Source organism: Euleptes europaea, chromosome 1 (genome assembly GCF_029931775.1).
Source record: "Euleptes europaea isolate rEulEur1 chromosome 1, rEulEur1.hap1, whole genome shotgun sequence".
Lineage (NCBI taxonomy): Eukaryota > Metazoa > Chordata > Lepidosauria > Squamata > Sphaerodactylidae > Euleptes > Euleptes europaea.
Window position 1 is genome coordinate 10,426,498 of NC_079312.1, and position 23,097 is coordinate 10,449,594.

Consider the following 23,097-nt stretch of genomic DNA (forward strand, 5'->3'; position numbering starts at 1 on the left):
TTGTTCGTTAATTAGTTGATAAGTTGGTAATAGGTGGTGGAGATCCTGGCCAGACGCCAAAGAAAACGCTCACGGCGATGCTTCTCCCCTCAATGCCAGGCAGGACTGTCTCCACACCTCCAGGGGACTTAAGAAAGCTCCCTTGGAGAGTATGGGCGTCAAACTGCTATCTTCAGGCAGCAGAGGAATTCCTGTATCCCACTCCACTAATTAGGACTGGGTTGGAGTGAAATACATCACTCCAATTAGAGCATATCTTGGATTCTCTTGAGAGCTTCTCAAGAGACAAGCGCCGGGATCAGCTCAACTACCGGACTCCTGGCTTCCTTTTCTGATGAGTTCTGCCCTCCGCCATCAACCGTCGCTTCCAGTGCCAAAAGAACTTGGCAGGGGGTGGGATCTGGGGTTCCTTCCATGTTTGGCCTGCCTTCTTTTGGGGGTGGGAGGGCTCATTATTACTCTCTCCCCTGTTCCACACCCTTTCCTTTTTGTTCTTGTGGTATAAACCTTCCCCACAGTGACAAGATGTTTTTAGGGTAGAAAGTGTGCAGACGTTGGGTCGCTGCTGTGAGGTCAGTTTTGTATTGAACTTGGACAGCAGGGTAGTTTCATAAAACAGCAGAGATTTATTTATCGATATACATGTGAAGCTGCCCCACAGAGCCACAAACATACAACGATACCTTTTCTTCCGCTTTCCCCAATACTTTGGGTTTTTTAGTCGTTTTGGGTTTTGTTGCAGGGAACTACATTTCCCAGAAGGACTTGCATGCGCCAGAGAAGTCAACCCTGCCTTTCCTAGGTACCCATGGGTTTGTTTTTCCAGGAGGCAGAGAAGCAAGTGTGTGGAATATGGAGTTCCACGGGGCCTCTCTTCTTTCTCATTTCCTCCGGCTGGAGGGAGAATTTGGCTCCTGCACCTCTGCAAGAAAGGTGAGTTGAGGATTTCATCAACATCATGAATAGGGGAGGGGAAGTCTGTGTGAATGGGAGGGAAAGAGAAAGAGGGAGCACTGAGAGAGCGGCTTCCCAGGCGGGATCTGTGCATGGTGGGTGTGCTTGTATGTTCACTCTCTTCAATTTGTTCTGTGCAAGCAGCCTGGGTTGATTTGATTGTTAATCGCTAGATAGTCCCCTGGTCTGATCCAGCAAGGTTCATTTTCTGTTCTTTTTGGCCCCTGTAGGTCATTACGCTTACAATGGTGCTTTTTGCACGCTGCACAGGCTAACCCCCAAACATATTTTACTCCTCTAGTGGAAGCGTTTTAAGTCCCAATTGTTGTGTCCTCTGGAACGTGATTCCCACAAGCATCATCCTCAAGAAGACCTCTGAATGGGCAGCTGATCTGACGGTTTGTTTTGTAACGAGGGGATCTAATTCACCCTCCCTGTCTGTGTCGCCCTCCACCTTCCTGGCTTTTTGCAAGTGAAACTTTGCTTCCACTTCTAATAACACAGGGATATTCTGGAGGTAATCTGGGCCAGCATATTGAGATTTCCATAATTTCTGGCATCACAACTCCCACAGTCATCCTGAATCTCATGCCAGTTTTGATGCTCCTACTTTTCATTTTATTGTTGGAGAAAAATTAGTAAGCGGGGGGGATATTTTTATCTATAAGACTTTATTGATGTTATATACCATTGCTTGAATGTGAAATCCCAAAATCAGTTAGATGATTCAGTAGGTTGCTTGCAGTTGAAGGGTTGTGTGTTGTACAAGCTGCAGCCATTCCACCATCTGCAAGTATCTGGAAAGGTCTCTGAGACTGCAGGTTTGTGCTGGGTGTTTTGTGCCGGCATCTCTCCCCCACCAAGCCCCACAGAGTGAATGGGGTTTGGGTTCGTTTAGGGACAAAACAGAGCAAAAGACACAATGGCCTTAATTAAACCAGTTTATGTTTAGAGAGTCGGAGGCAAGCTTTAAAGTAACACAGACTGCCTCTGCAGACAAAAATGTTCAAAGCAGAAAACGTCTCTGGAAACATAATTTCTCTGTGTTTCAGAGGTTAAATGTGCAAGATAGTAAACAGCGGTAGTCAGTCAAATATGGTATTCTTTAAACATTTAATTGGACTTGGCCAAGAGAAGCCCAGTTCTCTGCAATTTCCTGAATTTCTCTTTCGTGGAAACTTTCAGTGTATTATACTTGTCAGAGGCTCAAAAAACGAATGCAATTTGCCTTGCTCTTGCTTTAATGTATTGCATTCTTTTAATCAACTGGGTGTCTGATGGGATCCTTCTTTCTTTCCTGAATGTTGGGGGCAGGAATCAGTGATAAACTAGGCCATAATATTGTCGAAGGCTTTCACGGTCAGAGTTCATTGGTTCTTGTAGGTTATCCGGGCTGTGTAACCGTGGTCTTGGAATTTTCTTTCCCGACGTTTCGCCAGCAACTGTGGCAGGCATCTTCAGAGGATTAACACTGAAGGACAGTGTTAATCCTCTGAAGATGCCTGCCACAGTTGCTGGCGAAACGTCAGGAAAGAAAATTCCAAGACCACGGTTACACAGCCCGGATAACCTACAAGAACCAATAAACTAGGCCATATTTCCCTCTTTTCAGAGATCTCCAGTGTCATTTACCGAGGTAGCCGTGTTCTTCATGGGGGAAGAATGGACTCTCCTGGATCCAGGTCAAAGGAAACTCTACTGGGATGTGATGAAGGAAAATTACGAGACAGTGGCCTCTCTGGGTAAGGACCTTTTCCCCTTTTATTATGAACACAGAAGAGAACGGAGGGGGTGGCAGCTTCCTTGGGCCCTCTTGAATTTCAGAACACACCTCCATTTGGAGCGGTACGCTCTCATCTGGAGAAACGGGTTTAATTCCCCACTCCACCACATGAGCGGCGGAGGCTAATCTGGTGAACTAAATTTCTTTCCCTGCTCCAACGCATGAAGCCAGCTGGGGGACCTTGGGCTAGTCACACTCTCTCTGACCACCTACCTCACAAGGTGTCTCTTGTGTGGAGGGGAAGGTGATTGCAAGTGGTGGAGAAAGTGGGCGTATAAAGACCAACTCTTCTATTTCATATTTTAATCATTTTTAACAAAAATTATTTTTAACAAGCATTTCTTTTCCTATTCTGTTGTTGTGTGTTCCCGACATAAACACCAGAAAATGTATGAAACTTCATGTGGTCTCGAGCACCTTTGTGCAACAGAAGCCAGAAATCCTTCCCTCTTCCTTTGGTCACCCATTTCTCCTTTTCCAAGTGATCCTGGTGTGTGGTTAAATATTGCTGAGGTTGTTCCAGGCCTCAGACATTTGTTGTAGAAAATACCATTGACCACTGACTGTACATGCTAACTCAGCGGTGTGGAACTCATTCGTTAGGAGTGCTGGATATGACATAAATGTCATTTGGTTGGGCCAGGCAATAATATTTTTTTCCTTAAAATACAAACGTGCTTAAAACAATAACACTCGTACAGAAACCTCTTGGTCTGAACTACTGCATCAAAATCTGGAGTCAAAGCCTGTTCTGTAGCAATTTTGAGTATGCTGGTCAGGTGTGTCTCTAAGTAGAAAATGTGCTTTTGATTTATTGATGTTCATTACAGAGAAGAGCTGTGCACACGTATATGTTGTCCCAACCATAGACAGAATTTTAGCAGCAAAAGCCTTAAGCTTGGGGTAATTAGGGCCCCAAAACTAGTAAAATTTGTTAATGCCAATTTCAGAAAATGTATCCTTAAGCACAGCATCACACTGCACATCAGTTATTTCCATCTGGAGCGCCTCTGGAACCTCATGGACATCCTGCGAAAATGGAGGATGGAAAATTCCAAAATCTCTGTGTAGGTTTCTGAAGGCAGAAAACCTTCCTTGGAATTGATTTCTGAGTTCTTGCTCCTGTCCCCCTTCCAGAGCCACTGTCCAGTTCTGCTGCCTTCCTGACCTCCATGTTCCCATTATGTGTTCTCTGCACACTTTTGCCCACTCTGTTGATCGCTGACCCAGAGCACCCCCTCCGTAGGCTCTCTGTGGAAAACCCCATCCTGTACTCTGGGTCAGGGTGGGGCCTCTGAGAGGAATTGTATGAGGTGGTGCCCCCAAAACTTCAGGGCCCCTTTCCTGCTCCATTAGCCATCTTTTATAGAAGGTGAGAATGGAGCGCTTTACTGATTTTCTACATTTGAAGCCTTCTGCCCCTATGCTCCCTCCTACATAATAAAGAATGAAAAGAGGGGTCAGAGAGAAGAATGCACGTTTGAACATCTTTATATGCTACAATGCAGATCGGGAGAAAAAATATTCACATTTGAACATCCTTTTATTTATACTACAATTATGCAATGCATTTATATGAAAGAATTACTAATCAAAAGAGAAACACCAGACTTTGTATTTACTTAAAAATGAGCTTTCCTTGCCTTTATTGTGGAAAATTTCTAATGACAGCATTGAAATTAAATCGTTCTGGCAATGTTTGGTTCAATACTCAGCTTGGCCAAATACGCTGAAGCGGTAGCCTTAACATGGCTAAAAGACTGGATAACCTTATCAAATACACGTTTACTGGAGCTTGAAGGCTTTAATAATATTAGTGGATGGCATGGCTATTTATGGTATGACAAAATTAAGATACAAGCATCATTTAGGAATCATATAATCAGGTCCTCTCTACTGCGCATCTGGATGAAATATAAACATATTTTGGAACCAACAACTCCGATGTGGATTTCACCGCAAGAAATGTTAACATTACGTCCACTTAGACCGGACAAATTTATAATTTACCAGGAATTAATTAATTGGGAGGGGAAAAAATGTTCATTAAAGGAATTTCAATTTCTCAAAGAGGATTTACAATGGTTGCAATATTGTCAGATTAAATCAGTTTTTGTACAAGATATGAAAAATGGATTTTCTAAAGAAAAGTCCCCTTTCCACAAGATGTTACTAGAGAACAATTTGAAACTGATTTCTAAAATGTACAATCTACTTTTAACATTATATTGTGAGCAGGAGACAATTAAACCAACTATGATTGACTGGGCTCAAAATATCGGACATGATATTGCTTTAAATAAATGGGAAAGACTGGTCAAAAGATCTGAAAGGAATAAATGCGCAATCAATTCGAGAAAACATTTATAAAATGATGTATAGATGGCATTTAACACCCAAGAAGATGGCAAAGATATATAAAGTGACATCCCCTAAATGTTGGAAATGTAATAAGGAAATTGGTTCCTTTTACCATATGTGGTGGACTTGTGATAAAGCTAAAGATTTTTGGGATATGATATACAATGAACTGAGACTAATAGTACAAAAAAATATACCCAAAACACCAGAAATGATGCTATTAAGTATGATACCTGACGACTTGCTAATACAAAGAACTTTTTTGATCTATGCTACAACAGCTGCGAGACTGCTTTATGCAGCAAAATGGAAGGGGGCAGAAATTCCCGAGAAAAAAGACTGGATTGGGAAAATGTTTGAATTGGTGGAAATGGCAAAACTTACAGCTATTTTAAATGAAAAAGACAATGTTCGATTTTTAGGGGAATGGGAGGATTGGATGAAATATTGTGAATATGAATTAAAACTGGGGAAAATGGAAGAATACTTATTAATCTGATCTAGAGGACACAATTAATATTAAGAGTTATAATAGTTTATATTAATAGAAGATGTTTTATGAAAGTTAAATGAATTTATGATAGTTAAGATCAGACCAATTACGATGGGATGAATATTTTATTAAGAGGCGGAGAGAGGTGATGGGGAAGTCATAAATTTTCCTCTAATTTGTTTTTTGTTGTTGTGAATTTAAGAAACTATAACAACATAGGGTTAGAATTTTGAATTTCATATTGCTTTTATTGTTGTTTACTATCATGGAAAATTTGTATTATAAAAACCAATAAAATTATTATAAAAATTAAAAAAAAAATACTCAGCTTGGCCAAATCGACAAGACTCGAGACACTGTGTAGACCTTAAAAAAATTCTTAATCAGCTTGAGTTTGCTAAATGATTTCTCTTCAGAAGCTACTGTTGCTGGAATTGTTAAAAGAATTCGTAAACTGACACAAACTTTTGGGAATACTTTTGGCAATGAGATGTGACCATTGGTAACATACTTTTCTATTTCATTTTGAGAAGGAATCGCAGTTGTGATGCAACCAATGTCAAGGCCTATGGTATTCTTCTCATTTTCCAAGCTCGCTTCCACCTGAGCCTGCATTTCTGTTTCTTTCAGCTCATTTTTGTCATTTTCTGCATGTCTCCTTTTCAAAATCCTGTACATTACTACCCGAAACAACTGCTCCTTGTTTGGAGATCAGGTTTTCAAGAGTTTTTCCTCGTTCTAGTTCTATAGGTGGCTTGAATGAGAATTTTTTTGAAGGCGCCCTTAATCCAACTTGAACGATCTTTCGTTGCCCCCTTTTTCATGTTCCTCTCGTTCTTTTTTTTCTTTTCTGAGCTTCTGATTTGTGAGGATACATTTTCAATGGATGATTTATAATTTCTTCTTTTATATCTAAAAAAGGAAAATTTAATTCCTGACCAGCTCTGATCATTGCCATATTGCTTCAACAAATCCTGAGCCTAATCTTACACAATATTAAAGTGAATAAATCTGTGAAATTGTAGCCTAATGTCACTAAAGCGATTAAGGAAAAGGATTAAAACATACCTTCCACTTAACTGTCCAAATTTCCTCTTTAAAGATGGTTTTTGAACATACTAGCGCACCAGCCCTTCCACTACAACAGTAGCCACCAGCCTAAACATTCTGCCGGGCTGGCCGGAGCGTGGAGAGTCACGTCATCTTCTGACTGGTACATTCTGCCTCTGATGGAAGACCTTGCGAATGTAATGTAACAACAAGGATATATATAACTATGCTATGTAGGCCAACCTAAGATATAAATAGTAGTCTTCATATGCAAACTTTTTATTGACTCCAGGAAACTCCCAATGGGCTCCCTTTGGGCCTTCTTTGGGGCCCTTATGGGATGCACCTGCTGAACCCCCCTCTCATAGGGCCTGGACAAGGGTCTGTCATTCCAGTCACAGAGCACCGATTCTCTTCCTAGGGCTGTCATTCCACTCTGCGACCTGTCATGACAGTCCCAGAGCACTGATTCTGTTCCTGGGTGAATGTCATTCCACTCCCAGAACACTTCTGCTACTCCTCAGAGCTGTCATTCCACTCACTGACCTTGCATTCCAGTCACAGAGCACTGAGCCTATTCCCAGGCACCCACATTCCTCTCTGTGGCCTTTCATTGCAGTCTCCAGAGCCCTAATTTGATTGCTTGGGGCTGTCATTCCACTCTGGAGGCTGTCATTGCAATCCCAGAGTAGTCTTATCTGGGCCCAGACACCTTAATGAAAAATCCATCCCTCATTTTCTTTGCATCTGTAATGTATTTGAATGGAATCAATTGGCAATCAGTTCAATTGGCATTCCTGGCTCCCCTTCTCTCTAGCCGGCCTTCAAGCCTCTCCGATTGTTTCCAATGGGCAATGCTGTCATTCCTTTTAGTACATCCCTCAGGAGATGCTTGCCAGCCCAGTGTTGTGGGTAACTGTCTCCGCTGGTTCGTGGGCCGGATCTGGCCCACGGTCCATATGTTTAACACCCATGTGCTAACTAGTATTTGCACATTTTCATTCTTATTTGATTTCTGCCTCTCTCTTTCAGTTGCAGATGTGAGGGAGATCGTGTGTGAGATGGCATCCGGACGGAGAATTGTGGAAAAAGACAACCATCTGCAGGTAGAAGCAAAATCTGGAGATCAAGCAGTACCAGTGCGAGAGCGCAGAAGGAAAAAGGCGAGGAAGGATTTGGTTGCCTGTCAGAGCAAAAATCAACTTGAGGCCTCAGCCCAAAATGTAATATGTAAGAAGAAGAGAAGGCATAATGGTCCCATGAATCGGAAAGGGCTCAGCTGCGAATTCAGTGTTAAAACCTCTCATAATGTTGCAACCTGCTGGAAAAAATGTGGAGGCTTGGAATACAGAAAGAGCTTTAGCAGGATTCGTGCACAAAAAGAACATGAAAGGATACAATCCGGGGGGAAGCCCTATAAATGCTTGGAGTGTGGAAAGTGCTTCTCTCGAAATGGCAGCCTAACTACACATCAAAGGGTTCACACAAGGGAGAAGCCATATAAATGCTTGGAGTGTGGAAAATGCTTCTCTCATAATAACCACCTAACTTCACATGAAAGGATTCATACAGGGGAGAAGCCATATAAATGCCTGGACTGTGGAAAGTGCTTCTCTTGGAATGTCTCCTTAACTAACCATAAAAAAATCCATACAGGGGAGAAGCCATATAAATGCTTGGAGTGTGGAAAGTGCTTCTATAGGAATAGCCATCTAACTTCACATGAAAGGATTCATACAGGGGAGAAGCCATATAAATGCCTGGACTGTGGAAAGTGCTTCTCTTGGAATGTCTCCTTAACTATCCATAAAAACATCCATACAGGGGAGAAGCCATATAAATGCTTGGAGTGTGGAAAGTGCTTCTATAGCAATAGCCATCTAACTTTACATGAAAGGGTTCATACTGGGGAAAAGCCATATAAATGTTTTCAGTGTGGAAAGTGCTTCTCTGATAATAGCAGCCTAACTTCACATGAAAGGATTCATACAGGGGAGAAGCCATATAAATGCCTGGACTGTGGAAAGTGCTTCTCTAGGAATGTCTCCTTAACTTGCCATAAAAAAATCCATACAGGGGAGAAGCCATATAAATGCTTGGAGTGTGGGAAATGCTTCTTTCATAATAGCAAACTAAATAGACATCAAAGGGTTCACACGGGGGAGAAGCCATATAAATGCTTGGAGTGTGGAAAGGGCTTCTATTGGAATAGCCAACTAACTTCACATGAAAGGATTCATACAGGGGAGAAGCCATATAAATGTTTGCAGTGTGGAAAGTGCTTCTCTGATAATAGCAACCTAACTTCACATGAAAGGATTCATACAGGGGAGAAGCCATATAAATGCCTGGACTGTGGAAAGTGCTTCTCTAGGAATTTCTCCTTAACTTCCCATAAAAAAATCCATACAGGGGAGAAGCCATATAAATGCTTGGAGTGTGGAAAGTGCTTCTCTGAGAATAGCAAACTAACTAGACATCAAAGGGTTCACACGGGAGACGCCATATAAATGCTTGGTGTGTGGAAAATGCTTCTCTCATAATAGCCACCTAACTGAACATGAAAGGATTCATACAGGGGAGAAGCCATATAAATGCTTGGAGTGAGGGAAATGCTTCTCTCATAATAGCCACCTAACTTCACATGAAAGGATTCATACAGGAGAGAAGCCATATAAATGCTTGGAGTGTGGAAAGTGCTTTTCTGACAATCGCGGCCTAATGAAACATCAAAGGATTCATACAGGGGAGAAGCAATATAAATGCTTGGTGTGTTGAAAGTACTTCTCTGAGAATGGCAGCCTAACTAGACATCAAAAGGTTCACACAAGTGAGAAACCACATGAAAGCGTGAAGTGTGGAAAAAGGTTCAGTCAGAGTTGAAGCGTTATTTTACACCAGAAGATTCACACAAGCAAAGAGCCATCCCATCAAACTTGGGATGCAGGATACCAGTTGAAGTGGCTGACCTGCCAGGATGTGGAAAACTTCGTGGGACCACTGTGGACAGTATACATTTACCTTTTCAAGGAATTGCTGAATACTTACCTTTTGAAGGACTGTGTAACTTTTGGATCATATGTGTTGGTCTTGGACTGCTTGTTGGTGATGCACATATTCTTGTTGCGTGTGTTATATTTGTGTTCATAATTGTCATGTGTTGTGTTATTGTGTAGCATTATAAAAAAAAGCTTGCACTTGGTTTATACATCTTTGCATCTATGCAGATTTCCCAACCTCAGGTACTAGCATAGAGGTGCCTTTTCCCTACAACCTGCAGGTAATAGCAAAAGATCTCCTGCTATTACAACTGATCTGCAGCCGATCGAGATCAGCTCACCTGGAGAAAAAGGCTGCTTTGGCAATTGGACTCTATGGCATTGAAGTCCCTCCCCTGCCAAACCCCACCCTCCTCACGTTCCACCCCAAAAATCTCCTGCCCATAGCGAAGAGGGACCTGGCTGCCCTATTGATGTCCCTATCCTCAGGATCCATCCCCAAATCTTTGGGGCGTGTGTGTGTGGCTCAGCTATAGAGCATCTGTTCGGCATGCAGAAGGTCCCATGTTCAATCCCCGGCATTTCCAGTCAAAGGGACTAAGCAAGTAGGTGATGTGAAAGACCTCTGCTTGAGACCCTGGAGAGCCGCTGCCAGTCTGAGTAGACATTGCTGATGTTGCAGCAAAGCGGAGGTTTGTGGAGGAGAGAGACCCCAGACCATTAGTCGAGAAAACAGTTTTATTGCAGCTGCGGCTCAGCCGCCTTAACAAGCATAAAGACTGAGCCCCGATTGGACTGGGGAATGAACTTTTACCCTAGTAGTTCCATGCTAAGACATGACACGCGTCAACATTCGGTGCTGATCTGGTCGTTTCACGGAGTCAGGAGAACAGGGCTTCCATCCAGTCCCCTTTACCATTCACCATGGCTTTCCCCCCACTGACTCAACACACAGTCTTGGACTGCAGCAGACTTTTCCGTGGCTGTCTCGCTGACTTTGATGGACCAAAGAGGGTCTGATTCAGTAGAAGGCGGCTGCCCCCTTCCCCCCCCCCCACGCAGCCCCAGAAGAGCCAGGGGGGTGGGTTGGGGGGCTGTGGCTCAGTGGTAGAGAATCTGCTCGACATGCAGAAGGTCCCAGGTTCAATCCCCAGCATCTCCAGTCAAAGGGACGAAGCAAGTAGGTGATGTGAAAGACCCCTCTCTGCCTGAGACCCTGGAGAGTCGCTGCCAGTCTGAGTAGTAGACAATGCTGACTTTGATGGACCAAAGAGGGTCTGATTCAGTCGAAGGCAGCTTCGTGTGTCTTCCTGGGTCCCCCAGCCAGAGCTGCAACAAAGTGCTGCAACAAACCCTAAAGACTTTGGGGGGGAAAGGATTTCAGCATCTCTCCAGCTGGTCTCTTATGCAGTGGGGCCGTCAGAGGAAGCTGCTCCCCCTCTTTCCAAAGACTTCTGTTCTGTTCCTCCCTCTAGGTCTGGTTGTTGCAGGGAACTACATTTCCCACAAGGCCTTGCGAGCACCATTGATCTCAACCCTGCCATTCCCACGTGTTGGATGGGGCGGCTCTTCTCAGAGAGGGAGGAGGACCATTGTGGGCAATGGAGCCCCTCGGGGTCTCTCTCCTTTCTGGCTCCCGCAGGCTGGAGGGAGGATCTGGCTTTTGCACGTCTGCAGGGGAGGTGAGTCAGTGGAGGGTTTCATGCATCAAAGATCTTGGGCAAGAAGAAGGGAGGGGAGAGAAGACACGTGTGAACCGGAGGAAAAGAGGGAGAGGGGGCCGGAGGGAGCACCGAGAGCCTTCCCCGGGCAGGATCTGGGCATGGGGTGGGGGGAGTCTAGTTTCCCTCCCCCTTGGAGATGTTTCCTGCAACCAGCCTGAGTTTATTTCAGGGTCAGCAGCTGGACGGACCCTGGATCTGACCCAGCAGGGCTCCTGGACCCTCACTGCCCCCCACCCCGGTGGCTCTGGCGTTTGGCCAACATATTTTGCTCATTGCATTTTCCGTGCACAGCGTTGCTTTCTCCGGTGCAGGATCCCCACGAGCATCATCCTCCAGGAGACCTCCGAACTGGCAGCTGGTTTGTGAGAAGAGTGGATCTAATTCCCGCTCCCTGCCTATCCGGCCTCTGGAGAGTCAACCATCGCCTCCACTGCAGAGTATTGGATGGATTTTCTTTTCTCTGAGCCAGCCTGGTGTCGTGGTGAAGAGCGGTGGTTTGGAGCAGTGGACTCTGATCTGGTGAACCGGGTTGGTTTCCCCACTCCTACACATGAAGCCAGCTGGGTGTCCTTGGGCCAGTCACAGCTCTCTTAGGGCTCTCTCAGCCCCACCTGCCTCACAGAGTGTCTGTTGAGGGGAAGGGAAGGTGATTGTAAGCCGGTTTGATTCTCCCTTAAGTGGTAGAGAAAGTCGGCATATAAAATCCAACTCTTTTTCTTCTTGTTCTTCTTCCGTTCCTTGCGTTTTTGCATTGCAACTCCTACAATCAATATGATTCTGGTGCCATTTTGATATTCCCAATGTTCATTTTGTTGGTATATGTAAAAATACCGGTAATCCCCTCCCATTTTGTAAATCTTCTGCAGTATGGTAATCATTGCCTGAAACTGTTTCTGTTATATGAAATTCTAAATCTGTTGAGACGATGCAGTAACCGGCTTGCAGTTGAAAGGTGCCCTTCCAAAAAAGGCAGTGATTCCGCAGTGCGCAAATATCTGAAACGGTCTCTCAGGTAGTTTGTGCTGGATGTTCTTTACCCTGCATCTTTCCCCTTCCCATCCCTGAAGGATCACATGGCCTGGGATTGTTAGGGGAAAAAGAGAACAGAAGGCAGGATGGATTTCATTAGAAGAAATGTTGGTTTTTATATGCCAACTTTCCCTACCACTTAAGGAAGAATCAAACCGGCTTACAATCACCTTCCCTTCCCCTCCTAACAACAGACGCCCTGTGAGATAGGTGGGGCCGAGAGAGCTGTGACTAGCCCAAGGTCACCCAGCTGGCTTCATGTGGAGGAGTGGGAAACTCCAGTTCCCTAGATTAGCGTCCTCCGCTCACATGGACTTTCCCTACCACTTAAGGAAGAATCAAACCGGCTTACAATCACCTTCCCTTCCCCTCCTAGCAACAGACACTCTGTGAGGTAGGTGGGGCTGAGAGAGCTGTGATTAGCCCAAAGTCACCCAGCCGGCTTCATGTGGAGGAGTGGGGAAACAATCCAGTTCCCCAGATTAGCCTTCTCCGCTCACGGGGAGGAATGGGGGATCAAACCCAGTTCTCCAGATCAAACCCAGTTCTCCAGATCAGAATCCACCGCTCCAACCAGTTGCTCTTAACCACTACGCCATTTTATGTTTGCAGAGCTGGATGTAAGCTTATGAGTAACACAGAACGCCTCTTCTGAAGTTGGCCGTTGCATATGCAAGGTAGTTCAGTTGTTGAACCCAGTATACCATCAAATAGGAGTTGTTTGGGTTTGTTTTTTCATTTTATTGGACTTGACCAAGAGAAGGAGAGGTCTGTGCAATTTTATGAATTGGTATTTCTTGGAGACTTTCAGTATATTCCACTTGCCAGAAGTTGGGAAAAACCGGTTCCACTTTTGATTGCTCTCAGTTTGACTGACCAATGGGATTCTTCTTTCTTGAGTACTTGGGGACAGGAATCGATGTTCAACTGGGCCATCTTTTCCTCTTGCAGAGATCCCCAGTGTCTCTTGAGGAGGTGGCCGTGTTCTTCACGGAGGAGGAATGGGCTCTGCTTGATCCAGGCCAAAGAAAACTCTTCTGGGAAGTTATGGAGGAAAATTATGAGACCGTGGCCTCTCTGGGTAAGGATCTTTTCCTTTTTACTATGAACGCATAAGAGAAGGGAGGGGTAGCAGCTTCCTTTGGCCCTCTTGAATTTCTGGACACAGTTGTGTTTGCCACAGAGGAACGGGCAGAGGTCCCACATCTGGGAATTTAACAGCATCTGAAAAAGAAAGCATCAACATTTCATACTGTAAAGAGAAATTTGTTGATAAAGAGGTTTCTGAGTGGGAGAGTCATGTTCCTCCTAACACGTCTCTATGACTCCTGTTTTCTTCTCTGTCTTTTCCATGTTTCAGGGGCTGAGGCTAATGGGAGGAGAGGAGGAATGGCCTTGTTGATTTGACTAGGCCAGAGGAGGGGCCCTCGCTCAGTGGCAGAGCTCCTGTCCTGCATCTCAAAAGTCTGGAGTTTAGTGCTGGCATTTAGGGTTAAGGCAGGAAGATGTTGGTTGGCAGGGCTGGGAAAGGCTCCTGCCTGAGACCCTCCTGAGGCACCACCCTTTGGGGTGGAATTGGCTGGGCTTCCTGGAAAGTTGCAGGCAAAATCTTGGCAGAGGGAAAACGGGAGTCATCATGAGCAGTTCTATTTTGTGAGAAAGATGGTGAGGAAGGAAGGTGGTATGTGGGAGAAGAGAAGCCAGGCAAAAGACGAAGCAGCCAAGTGCCAGGTGATGATTGGGGACTTGGGAGTCAACTGCTCTAGGCTGATCCTGCACTGAGCAGGGGGTTGGACTAGATAGCTTGTATGATGACTAGATGACCTCTATCATTCTATGCTTCTCTTCATAATGTTCTGCTCTCCTTTGGCCAGCTCAGAGCAGTCTCAGGCATGGATCAGGCCCACAATTTAATATCGTTAACTGAGACCAACGAGGATTTTTTTTTGTGGGGGGGGATCCCTTCTCTGATATCAGCTGTGCAGTTCAGGGAATCTTTCTCTGGAAATTTGGAAGAAAGAGGAAGTGAACTTTGTCCTCCCAAAATCATCCCAAAGCTGGTGGCCACGTTTCCAGAGCCTAGCCTTGTTTCCTGAGGAGGTATGGCCGCCACAAAAAGACTGGCAAGGCCGTTCCCTTCATTGATATAGACTTGACCCTACCCGCTCACTCCCTTCACCAACCCCAAAGCTTGCTGCACTTGCAGTATTTCTTCATCGAGAAAAGGAACCTTCCCCCCCGCCCTTGCAGAAGAGTCATTAGCTATGGAGCTGCTAGGACCACCCAAGAAACTGTGTTAACCCTTTCCCACCCAGGCCATGGAGAAACGCATTGGTCGGCTAATTTTTAAGTTGATAATTTTTTATGGCCCGCGAATGATGTTATAAATATCCAAATGGGCCCTGGCGGAAAAAAGGTTCCCCACCCCTGCTTTATTGATATAGACTTGACCCCACCCGCTCACTCCCTTCACCAACCCAAAGCTTGCTGCACTCACAGTATTTCTTCATAGGGTAAAGGCCACTGTGCCCTCCGTGAGTTAACAGCTGAAGTCCTGTTTAGCTAAGCTATATTTTTGTCCTGTAATGGTATTTTCAGTGCAATTTCCTCCTCGAGATGCTTCCTGTACAGGATGGTTCCACTGTCAATCGTGCTCAAGAAGACTTCTTCGCTGGCCAGGTTATCCTGGCCCAGGTGGCCTCCCAAGAACCCCTGCCCAGTTTCCAGTTAGTATCGATGGGAACCCACCCCTTCTCACTACGCTTCCCAACCTCATATTTCGCTGCAGTTACCATTTTATATTACTAGACCCATGCTTGCGATTTTGAATGGTAATTTTCATACTGATTGAGCAGCTCTTTCTAGGGATGCCATCCTCCAGATGAGGCCTGGAGATCTCCGAGCTCATCCTGAATTACAGTGATCTCCAGACTACACAGATCACTATCCCTGGCAAAAATGGCTGATGTGGAAGCTGGACTCTACGCCCTAAGACTCTGCTGAGGCCCCTCCCCTGCCCCCTTTCCCTAGGCTGCACCTCAGATCTCCAGGAATTTTTCAGCCCGCTGTTTACATGTCTCGCTTTGCCTTCCGACAAAAGAGGTGGAGCAAGACTGTACTAAGGAACAGTCTCAGAGATGAAGAAGAGTTGGTTTTTATATGTCGACTTTCTCTACCGCTTAAGGCAGAATCAGACCGGCTTGCAATTGTCTTCCCTCCCCACAACAGACACCCCGTGAGGTAGGTGGGGCTGAGAGAGTTGTGACTAGCCCAAGATCACCTAGCTGGCTTCGTGTGGAGGAGTGGGGAAACCAACCCAGTTCACCAGATTAGCCTCCGCCACTCATGAGGAAGGAGTGAGGAATCAAACCCGGTTCTCCAGATCAGACTCCATCGCTCCAAACCATCACTCTTAACCATTACACCATGCTGGCTCTCTTTCCTGGCAAACTGTAGGCCAAATCAGATGTATAACAAATGTCATACCACGGCTAACATATCTACAATTGAGGTCCAATCTGCAAAAAGATTGTTTATACCCACAACCATTTCGTGAATTAACAGAATTTGAGCAGTTAGTATCCAAAAATGAATCACACGTCTTAGGAAAAATATACAAGCTTCTCCTGAAATATGATACAGAAGAAGAACAAGTGAAAACAAATATGATAAAGTGGATGCAAAATTTTGGAGAAATGATCAACATGGACCTATGGGAAAAACTTTGTCTTTCCGAATTGAAATATACTGTCTGTCAAGAAGTGAAAGAAAATTGGTATAAAACCTTCTACAGATGGTACTTGACCCCTAATATGCTTTTCCAGATGACAACTCCAGGGAAAAAAGGTGCATGTTGGAAATGTCAAGAGTCAGACGGCTCTTACTTTCATGTATGGTGGACGTGTCCAAAACTACAACTATATTGGAAAAGAATTCATCGGGAATTACAGACGATCTTAGATGTTAAGTTTACATTTGATTCAAAATTTTATCTACTCAGTATAGTGCCGTCAAATTTACCTTTGAAATTGCATGATGTCTTCAAATATGCTACAACAGCTGCCAGAACAACTTTAGCAAGAACCTGGAAACAACCTCACATACCTGAAATTGATGACTGGAACGAAAAACTTTTGGAATATGCAACTATGGCCAAAATGACTTTTGAATTAAACCCCAAACTTAGTGAATCTACTGAGCAATTCGATGAGAAGTGGGCATCTTTTTATACATATGAAATGCGGCTAATTTAAACGAACTAAGCTCAAACATTACTACGAACTTTGTACTATATCTTTCTATTTTAACCAACTGCCAAGCAGAAAAAGAATGTTTAAAACATTAGAAAGCAGTTTGATGCAAGTATGACAAACCAAAGATACTCTGTAATTATGCACTATCAGAAATCATTTAACAAGACTGTATTGTTTTTATAATGATAACATTTACCCCTTCCTTTTTTTTTTCCGGTACCCTCTATAATACAAATAAAATAACAAAACAAAACAAAAACAAATGTCATACCACCTTTCCTCCTTGTGGTTAGCCAGAGTGGCTTAATTTGTTGTTTTATCCACTTTATCTTCACCACAACCCTGTGAGGTAGGTTAGGCTGAGAACGTGGGCCAGACCCCAGGTCAGCCAGCAGCTTTCATTGGCAAAGTGGCATCTGGCCCTGGGCCTCCGAGATCCTTCTCCCACAGTCTACCCACTAAACCTAACTGGCTCCAAGGGACATTTTTACCCCCTCCCCCCTCCCCGTGTTTTTTCTGAGAGTAGAGATTTTCCACCCTCGCATCTCTACCACTGACAGTTTCTTGGCTTCTCGCGAGTAAACCTTTGCTTTCCTGGCAAATAGCGGAGGGATGTTCTGGAGCTGCTCTTTGCCAGGATGGTCTGAGTCCGTTCCTTTTTGGCCCTGCAAGTCGCATCGTCATCCTGAAGCGAGGGTCCCGTTTGGAGACCCCTCCTGGCTTTCTTTTCTGATGGGTGTTGCCCTCCACCATCAACCCTCGCTTCCAGTGCCAAAAGCACTTGGCCGGGGGTGGGGTCTGGGGATTCGGTAGTCCCGGATTTTCCAGTTCCTTCCATGTTTGTCCTGACTTTTTGGGGGGGCGGGGAGGGCACATTATTACTGTCTTCCCTGTTCCACACTCTTTCCTTTTTGTTCTTGTGGTATAAACCTTCCCCTCAGGGACTTGGACAGCAGGGTAGTTTCATAAAACAGCAAAGATTTATTTATTGATATACATGTGAAGCTGCCTTACAGAGCCACAAACGTACAACGACACCTTTTCTTCCGCTTTCCCCGATACTTTGGGTTTTTTTAGTCGTTTTGGGTTTTATTGCAGGGAACTACATTTCCCAGAAGGACTTGCATGCGCCAGAGAAGTCAACCTTGCCTTTCCTAGGTACCCATGGGTTGGTTTTTCCAGGAGGCAGAGAAAGAAGTGTGTGGAATATGGAGTTCCACGGGGCCTCTCTTCTTTCTCATTTCCTCCGGCTGGAGGGAGAATTTGGCTCCTGCATCTCTGCAAGAAAGGTGAGCTGAGGATTTCATCAACATCATGACTAGGGGAGGGGAAGTCTGTGTGAATGGGAGGGAAAGAGAAAGAGGGAGCACTGAGAGAGCGGCTTCCCAGGCAGGATCTGTGCATGGTGAGTGTGCTTGTGTTTTCACTCCCTTGAATTTGTTCTGTGCAACCAGCCTGGGTTGATTTGATTGTTAATCGCTAGATAGTCCCCTGGTCTGATCCAGCAGGGTTCATTTTCTGTTCTTTTTGGCCCCTGTAGGTCGTTACGCTTACAATAGTGCTTTTTGCACGCTGCACAGGCTAACCCCCAAACATATTTTACTCCTCTAGTGGAAGCGTTTTAAGTCCCAATTGTTGTGTCCTCTGGAATGTGATTCCCACAAGCATCATCCTCAAGAAGACCTCTGAACAGGCAGCTGATCTGACGGTTTGTTTTGTAACGGAGAGGATCTAATTCACCCTCCCTGTCTGTTCTGCCCTCCTTCTTCCTGACTTCTGGCAAGTGTTGCTTCCGCTCCTAATAACACAGGGATATTGTGGAGGTAATCTGGGCCAGCATATTGTGATTTCCATAATTTCTGGCATCACAACTCCCACAGTCATCCTGAATCTCATGCCAGTTTTGGTGCTCCTACTTTTCATTTTATTATAGATAAAAATATCCTTCCACTTACTAATTTTTCTACAAGATTTTTTGTTGTTGTATACCATTGCTTGAGTGTGAAATCCCAAAATCATTTAGATGATTTAGGTTGCTTGCAGTTGAAGGGTGTGTTGTACAAGCTGCAGCCATTCCACCATTCACAGGTATCTGGAAAGGTCTCTGAGGCTGCAGGTTTGTGCTGGGTGTTTCGTGCCGGCATCTCTTCCCCCACCAAGCCCCACAGAGTGAATGGGGTTTGGGTTCGTTTAGGGACAAAACAGAGCAAAAGACACAATGGCCTTAATTAAACCAGTTTATGTTTAGAGAGTCGGAGGCAAGCTTTAAAGTAACATGGACTGCCTCTGCGGACAAAAATGTTCAAAGCAGAAAACGTCTCTGGAAACATAATTTCTCTGTGTTTCAGAGGTTAAATGTGCAAGATAGTAAACAGCGGTAGTCAGTCAAATATGGTATTCTTTAAACATTTAATTGGACTTGGCCAAGAGAAGCCCAGTTCTCTGCAATTTCCTGAATTTCTCTTTCGTGGAAACTTTCAGTGTATTATACTTGTCAGAGGCTCAAAAAACGAATGCAATTTGCCTTGCTCTTGCTTTAATGTATTGCATTCTTTTAATCAACTGGGTGTCTGATGGGATCCTTCTTTCTTTCCTGAATGTTGGGGGCAGGAATCAGTGATAAACTAGGCCATATTTCCCTCTTTTCAGAGATCTCCAGTGTCATTTACGGAGGTAGCCGTGTTCTTCACGGAGGAAGAATGGACTCTCCTGGATCCAGGTCAAAGGAAACTCTACTGGGATGTGATGAAGGAAAATTACGAGACAGTGGCCTCTCTGGGTAAGGACCTTTTTCCCTTTTATTATGAACACAGAAGAGAACGGAGGGGGTGGCAGCTTCCTTTGGCCCTCTTGAATTTCTGAACACACTTCAATATGGAGCAGTAGGCTCTGATTTGGAGAAATGGGTTTGATTCCCCACTCCTCCACATGAGCGGCGGTGGCTAATCTGGTGAACTAGATTTGTTTCCTATGCGTGATTTCTGCTCCTAAAATCACGGAGGCTAATCTGGTGAACTAGATTTATTTCCTACACATGATTCCTGTGCTGTAATGTATTTCAATGGAGCCCATGCAGTTCAGTTGGCATTCCTGGCTCCTCTTCTCTCTAGCGGGCCTTCAAGCCTCTCCAATTGTTTCCAATTGGCAATCCTGTCATTCCTTTTAGTACATCACTCAGGGACGCTTGCCAGCCCAGTGTCGTGGGTAACTGTCTCAGCTGGCTCGTGGACCGGAGTTGGCCCACAGTCAATATGTTTAACACCCATGTGCTAACTAGTATTTGCACATTTTCATTCTTATTTGATTTCTGCCTCTCTCTTTCAGTTGCAGATGTGAGGGAGATGGTGTGTGAGATGGCATCTGAAAGGAGAATTGTGGAAAAAGACAAAAAGCCATATAAATGCTTGGAATGTGGAAAATGCTTCTCTCAAAATGCCCACCTAAGAATACATCAAAGGGTTCACACAGGGGAGAAGCCATGTAAATGCCTGGACTGTGGAAAGTGCTTCTCTTGGAATTTCTCCTTAACTGCACATAAAAAAATCCATACAGGGGAGAAGCCATATAAATGCTTGGAGTGTGGGAAATGCTTCTCCCAAAATGCCCACCTAAGAATACATCAAAGGGTTCACACAGGGGAAAAGCCATATAAATGCTTGGAGTGTGGGAAATGTTTCTCTCAAAATAGCGACCTAACTTCACATGAAAGGATTCATACAGGGGAGAAGCCATATAAATGCTTGGAGTGTGGGAAATGCTTCACTCGTAATAGCCACCTAACTACACATGGAAAGATTCATACAGGGAAGAAGCCATATAAATGCTTGGAATGTGGAAAATGCTTCTTTTATAATAGCCACTTAACTTCACATGAAAGGATGCATACAGGGGAGAAGCCATATAAATGCTTGGAGTGTGGGAAATGCTTCTCTCAAAATTCCCACCTAAGAATACATCAAAGGGTTCACACTGGGGAGAAGCCATATAAATGCTTGGAGTGTGGGAAATGCTTCTTTCATAATAGCCACCTAACTTCACATGAAAGGATTCATACAGGGGAGAAGCCATATAAATGCTTGGAATGTGGAAAGTGCTTCCGTCATAATAGCAAGCTAACTAAACATGAAAGGATTCATACAGGGGAGAAGCCATATAAATGTTTGGAGTGTGGGAAATGCTTCTCTCAAAATGACCACCTAAAAATACATCAAAGGGTTCACACTGGGGAGAAGCCATATAAATGCTTGGAGTGTGGGAAATGCTTCTTTCATAATGGCAACCTAACTTCACATGAAAGGGTTCATACAGGGGAGAAGCCATATAAATGCCTGGACTGTGGAAAGTGCTTCTCTTGGAATGTCTCCTTAACTGCCCATAAAAAAATCCATACAGGGGAGAAGCCATATAAATGCTTGGAGTGTGGGAAATGCTTCTCTCAAAATGCCCACCTAAGAGTACATCAAAGGGTTCACACAGGGAAGAAGCCATATAAATGCTTGGAGTGTGGAAAATGCTTCTCTCGTAATTGCCACCTAACTAGACATGGAAGGATTCATACAGGGGAGAAGCTATAGAAATGCTTGGAGTGTGGGAAATGCTTCTCTCATAATAGCCACCTAGGTAGACATGGAAGGATTCATACAGAGAAGTTGGCAGTTACATATGCAAGGTAGTTCAGTTGTTGAACCCAGTATACCATCAAATAGGAGTTGTTTTGGTTTGTTTTTTCATTTTATTGGACTTGACCAAGAGAAGGCGAGTTCTGTTCAATTTTATGAACTGGTATTTCTTGGAGACTTTCAGTATATTCCACTTGCCAGAGGTTGGAAAAAAACAGTTCCAAAAAAACTGCTCCTACACATGAAGCCAGCTGGGTGACCTTGGGCTAGTCAAGCTGTCTCAGCCCCACCTACCTCACAAGGTGTCTGTTGTGGGAAGGGGAAGGTGATTGCAAGCTGGAATATTATTTCTTAAGTGGTGGAGAAAGTCGGCATATAAAACCCAACGCTTCTTCATATTTTAATCATTTTTGAACAAAAATTATTTTAATAAAATCCAAGGTTTTTTAAAAAACATTTCTTTTCCTATTCTGTTTTTGTATGTTCCCGACATATACACCAGAAAACGTATGACACTTAATGTGGTCTTGAGCACCTTTCTGCAACAGAAGCAAGAAATTCCTTCCCTCTTCCTTTGGTCATTTGGTTGGACCAGGCAATATTATTTTTTTCCTTAAAATACAAACATGCTTAAAACAAAAACACTCTTACAGACACATCTTGGTCTGAACTACTGCATCAAAATCTGGAGTCAAAGTCTGTGCTGTAGCAATTTTGAGTATGCTGGTCAGGTGTGTCTCTGCAAGTAGAAAATGTGCTTTTGATTTATTGATGTTCATTACAGAGAAGAGCTGTGCACACGTAGATGTTGTCCCAACCATAAACAGAATTTTAGCAGCAAAAGCCTTAAGCTTGGGGTAATTAGGGCCCAAAAACTAGTAAAATTTGTTAATGCCAATTTCAGAAAATGTATCTTTAAGCACAGCATCACACTGCACATCAGTTATTTCCATCTGGAGCTCCTCTGGAACCTCATGGACATCCACCGAAAATGGAGGATGGAAAATTCCAAAATCTCTGTGTAGGTTTCTGAAGGCCGAAAACCTTCCTTGGAATTGATTTCTGAGTTCTTGCTCTTGTCCCCCTTCCAGATCCACCATCCGGTTCTGCTGCCTTCCTGACTTCCATGTTCCCGTTACGTGTCACACCCTGCCGGAGTTCTCTGCACACTTTTGCCCGCTCTGTTGATCGCTGACCCAGAGCTCCCCCTCCATAGTCTCTCTGTGGAAAATCCCATCCTGCACTTGAAGCGGGTCATGCTGTTCAGATGACCGGCCCTTAGAATGTATCACTTACTGAGAAGTGAAGTAATCTTAGGCAGTCATTGAGTAAGCAGGACTCAACAACTTTACTTACTTTTAAAAAGCAAGTCTTTTTATTGACGTACTTCTAGTACAATATGTATAAATGCAGATTATCAAGTCTTTAACACTTCTATAAAACCTCTTGTCAAAGTACATTGTATTTACAATGTATGAAGTAAAAGCAAGCAAGTCTTACATACTATTCAGTTTCAAAATCCAACTTCTAAAATATAACAGTCAAATTATTCTGATTCAGTTCAAAGTATCTAATTCATCAAGTCTAGAATAATGTATTGTCGAAGGCTAGAATAATGTATTTAAGCCATACATACCAGTCAGCCTTTTCTTGAGAGCCTTTGGAAGGAGTGTTAATTTTACCATCAGGAGGGACATCTTTATCCCCACTTTCAGATAACATGAGCAGTGCAATAATGTCTTAGTTGCAGCTGTTCAGGTTATTAGCTTCTCCCCATGACCAAAGATGGGCTTCCTTTCCTTTCAGTCTATTTTGCTTAAAGTATAAACAAT

The 23,097-nt window shown here is 44.1% G+C and overlaps 1 protein-coding gene and 1 pseudogene across 1 annotated transcript; both read left to right on the top strand.

Annotated features, from left to right (window-relative positions):
- Positions 1–852: 852 nt before the first annotated feature.
- Positions 853–9,419, top strand: LOC130488438 (zinc finger protein 665-like; annotated as a pseudogene).
- A 10,625-nt stretch (positions 9,420–20,044) lies between these two features.
- On the top strand, positions 20,045–21,220 carry LOC130493252 (zinc finger protein 665-like; the record flags this gene model as incomplete). Its single annotated transcript, XM_056866954.1, has 1 exon — positions 20,045–21,220. A coding segment is annotated over one exon (1,176 nt), but the record flags the coding sequence as incomplete, so codon positions are not given.
- Positions 21,221–23,097: the final 1,877 nt, after the last annotated feature.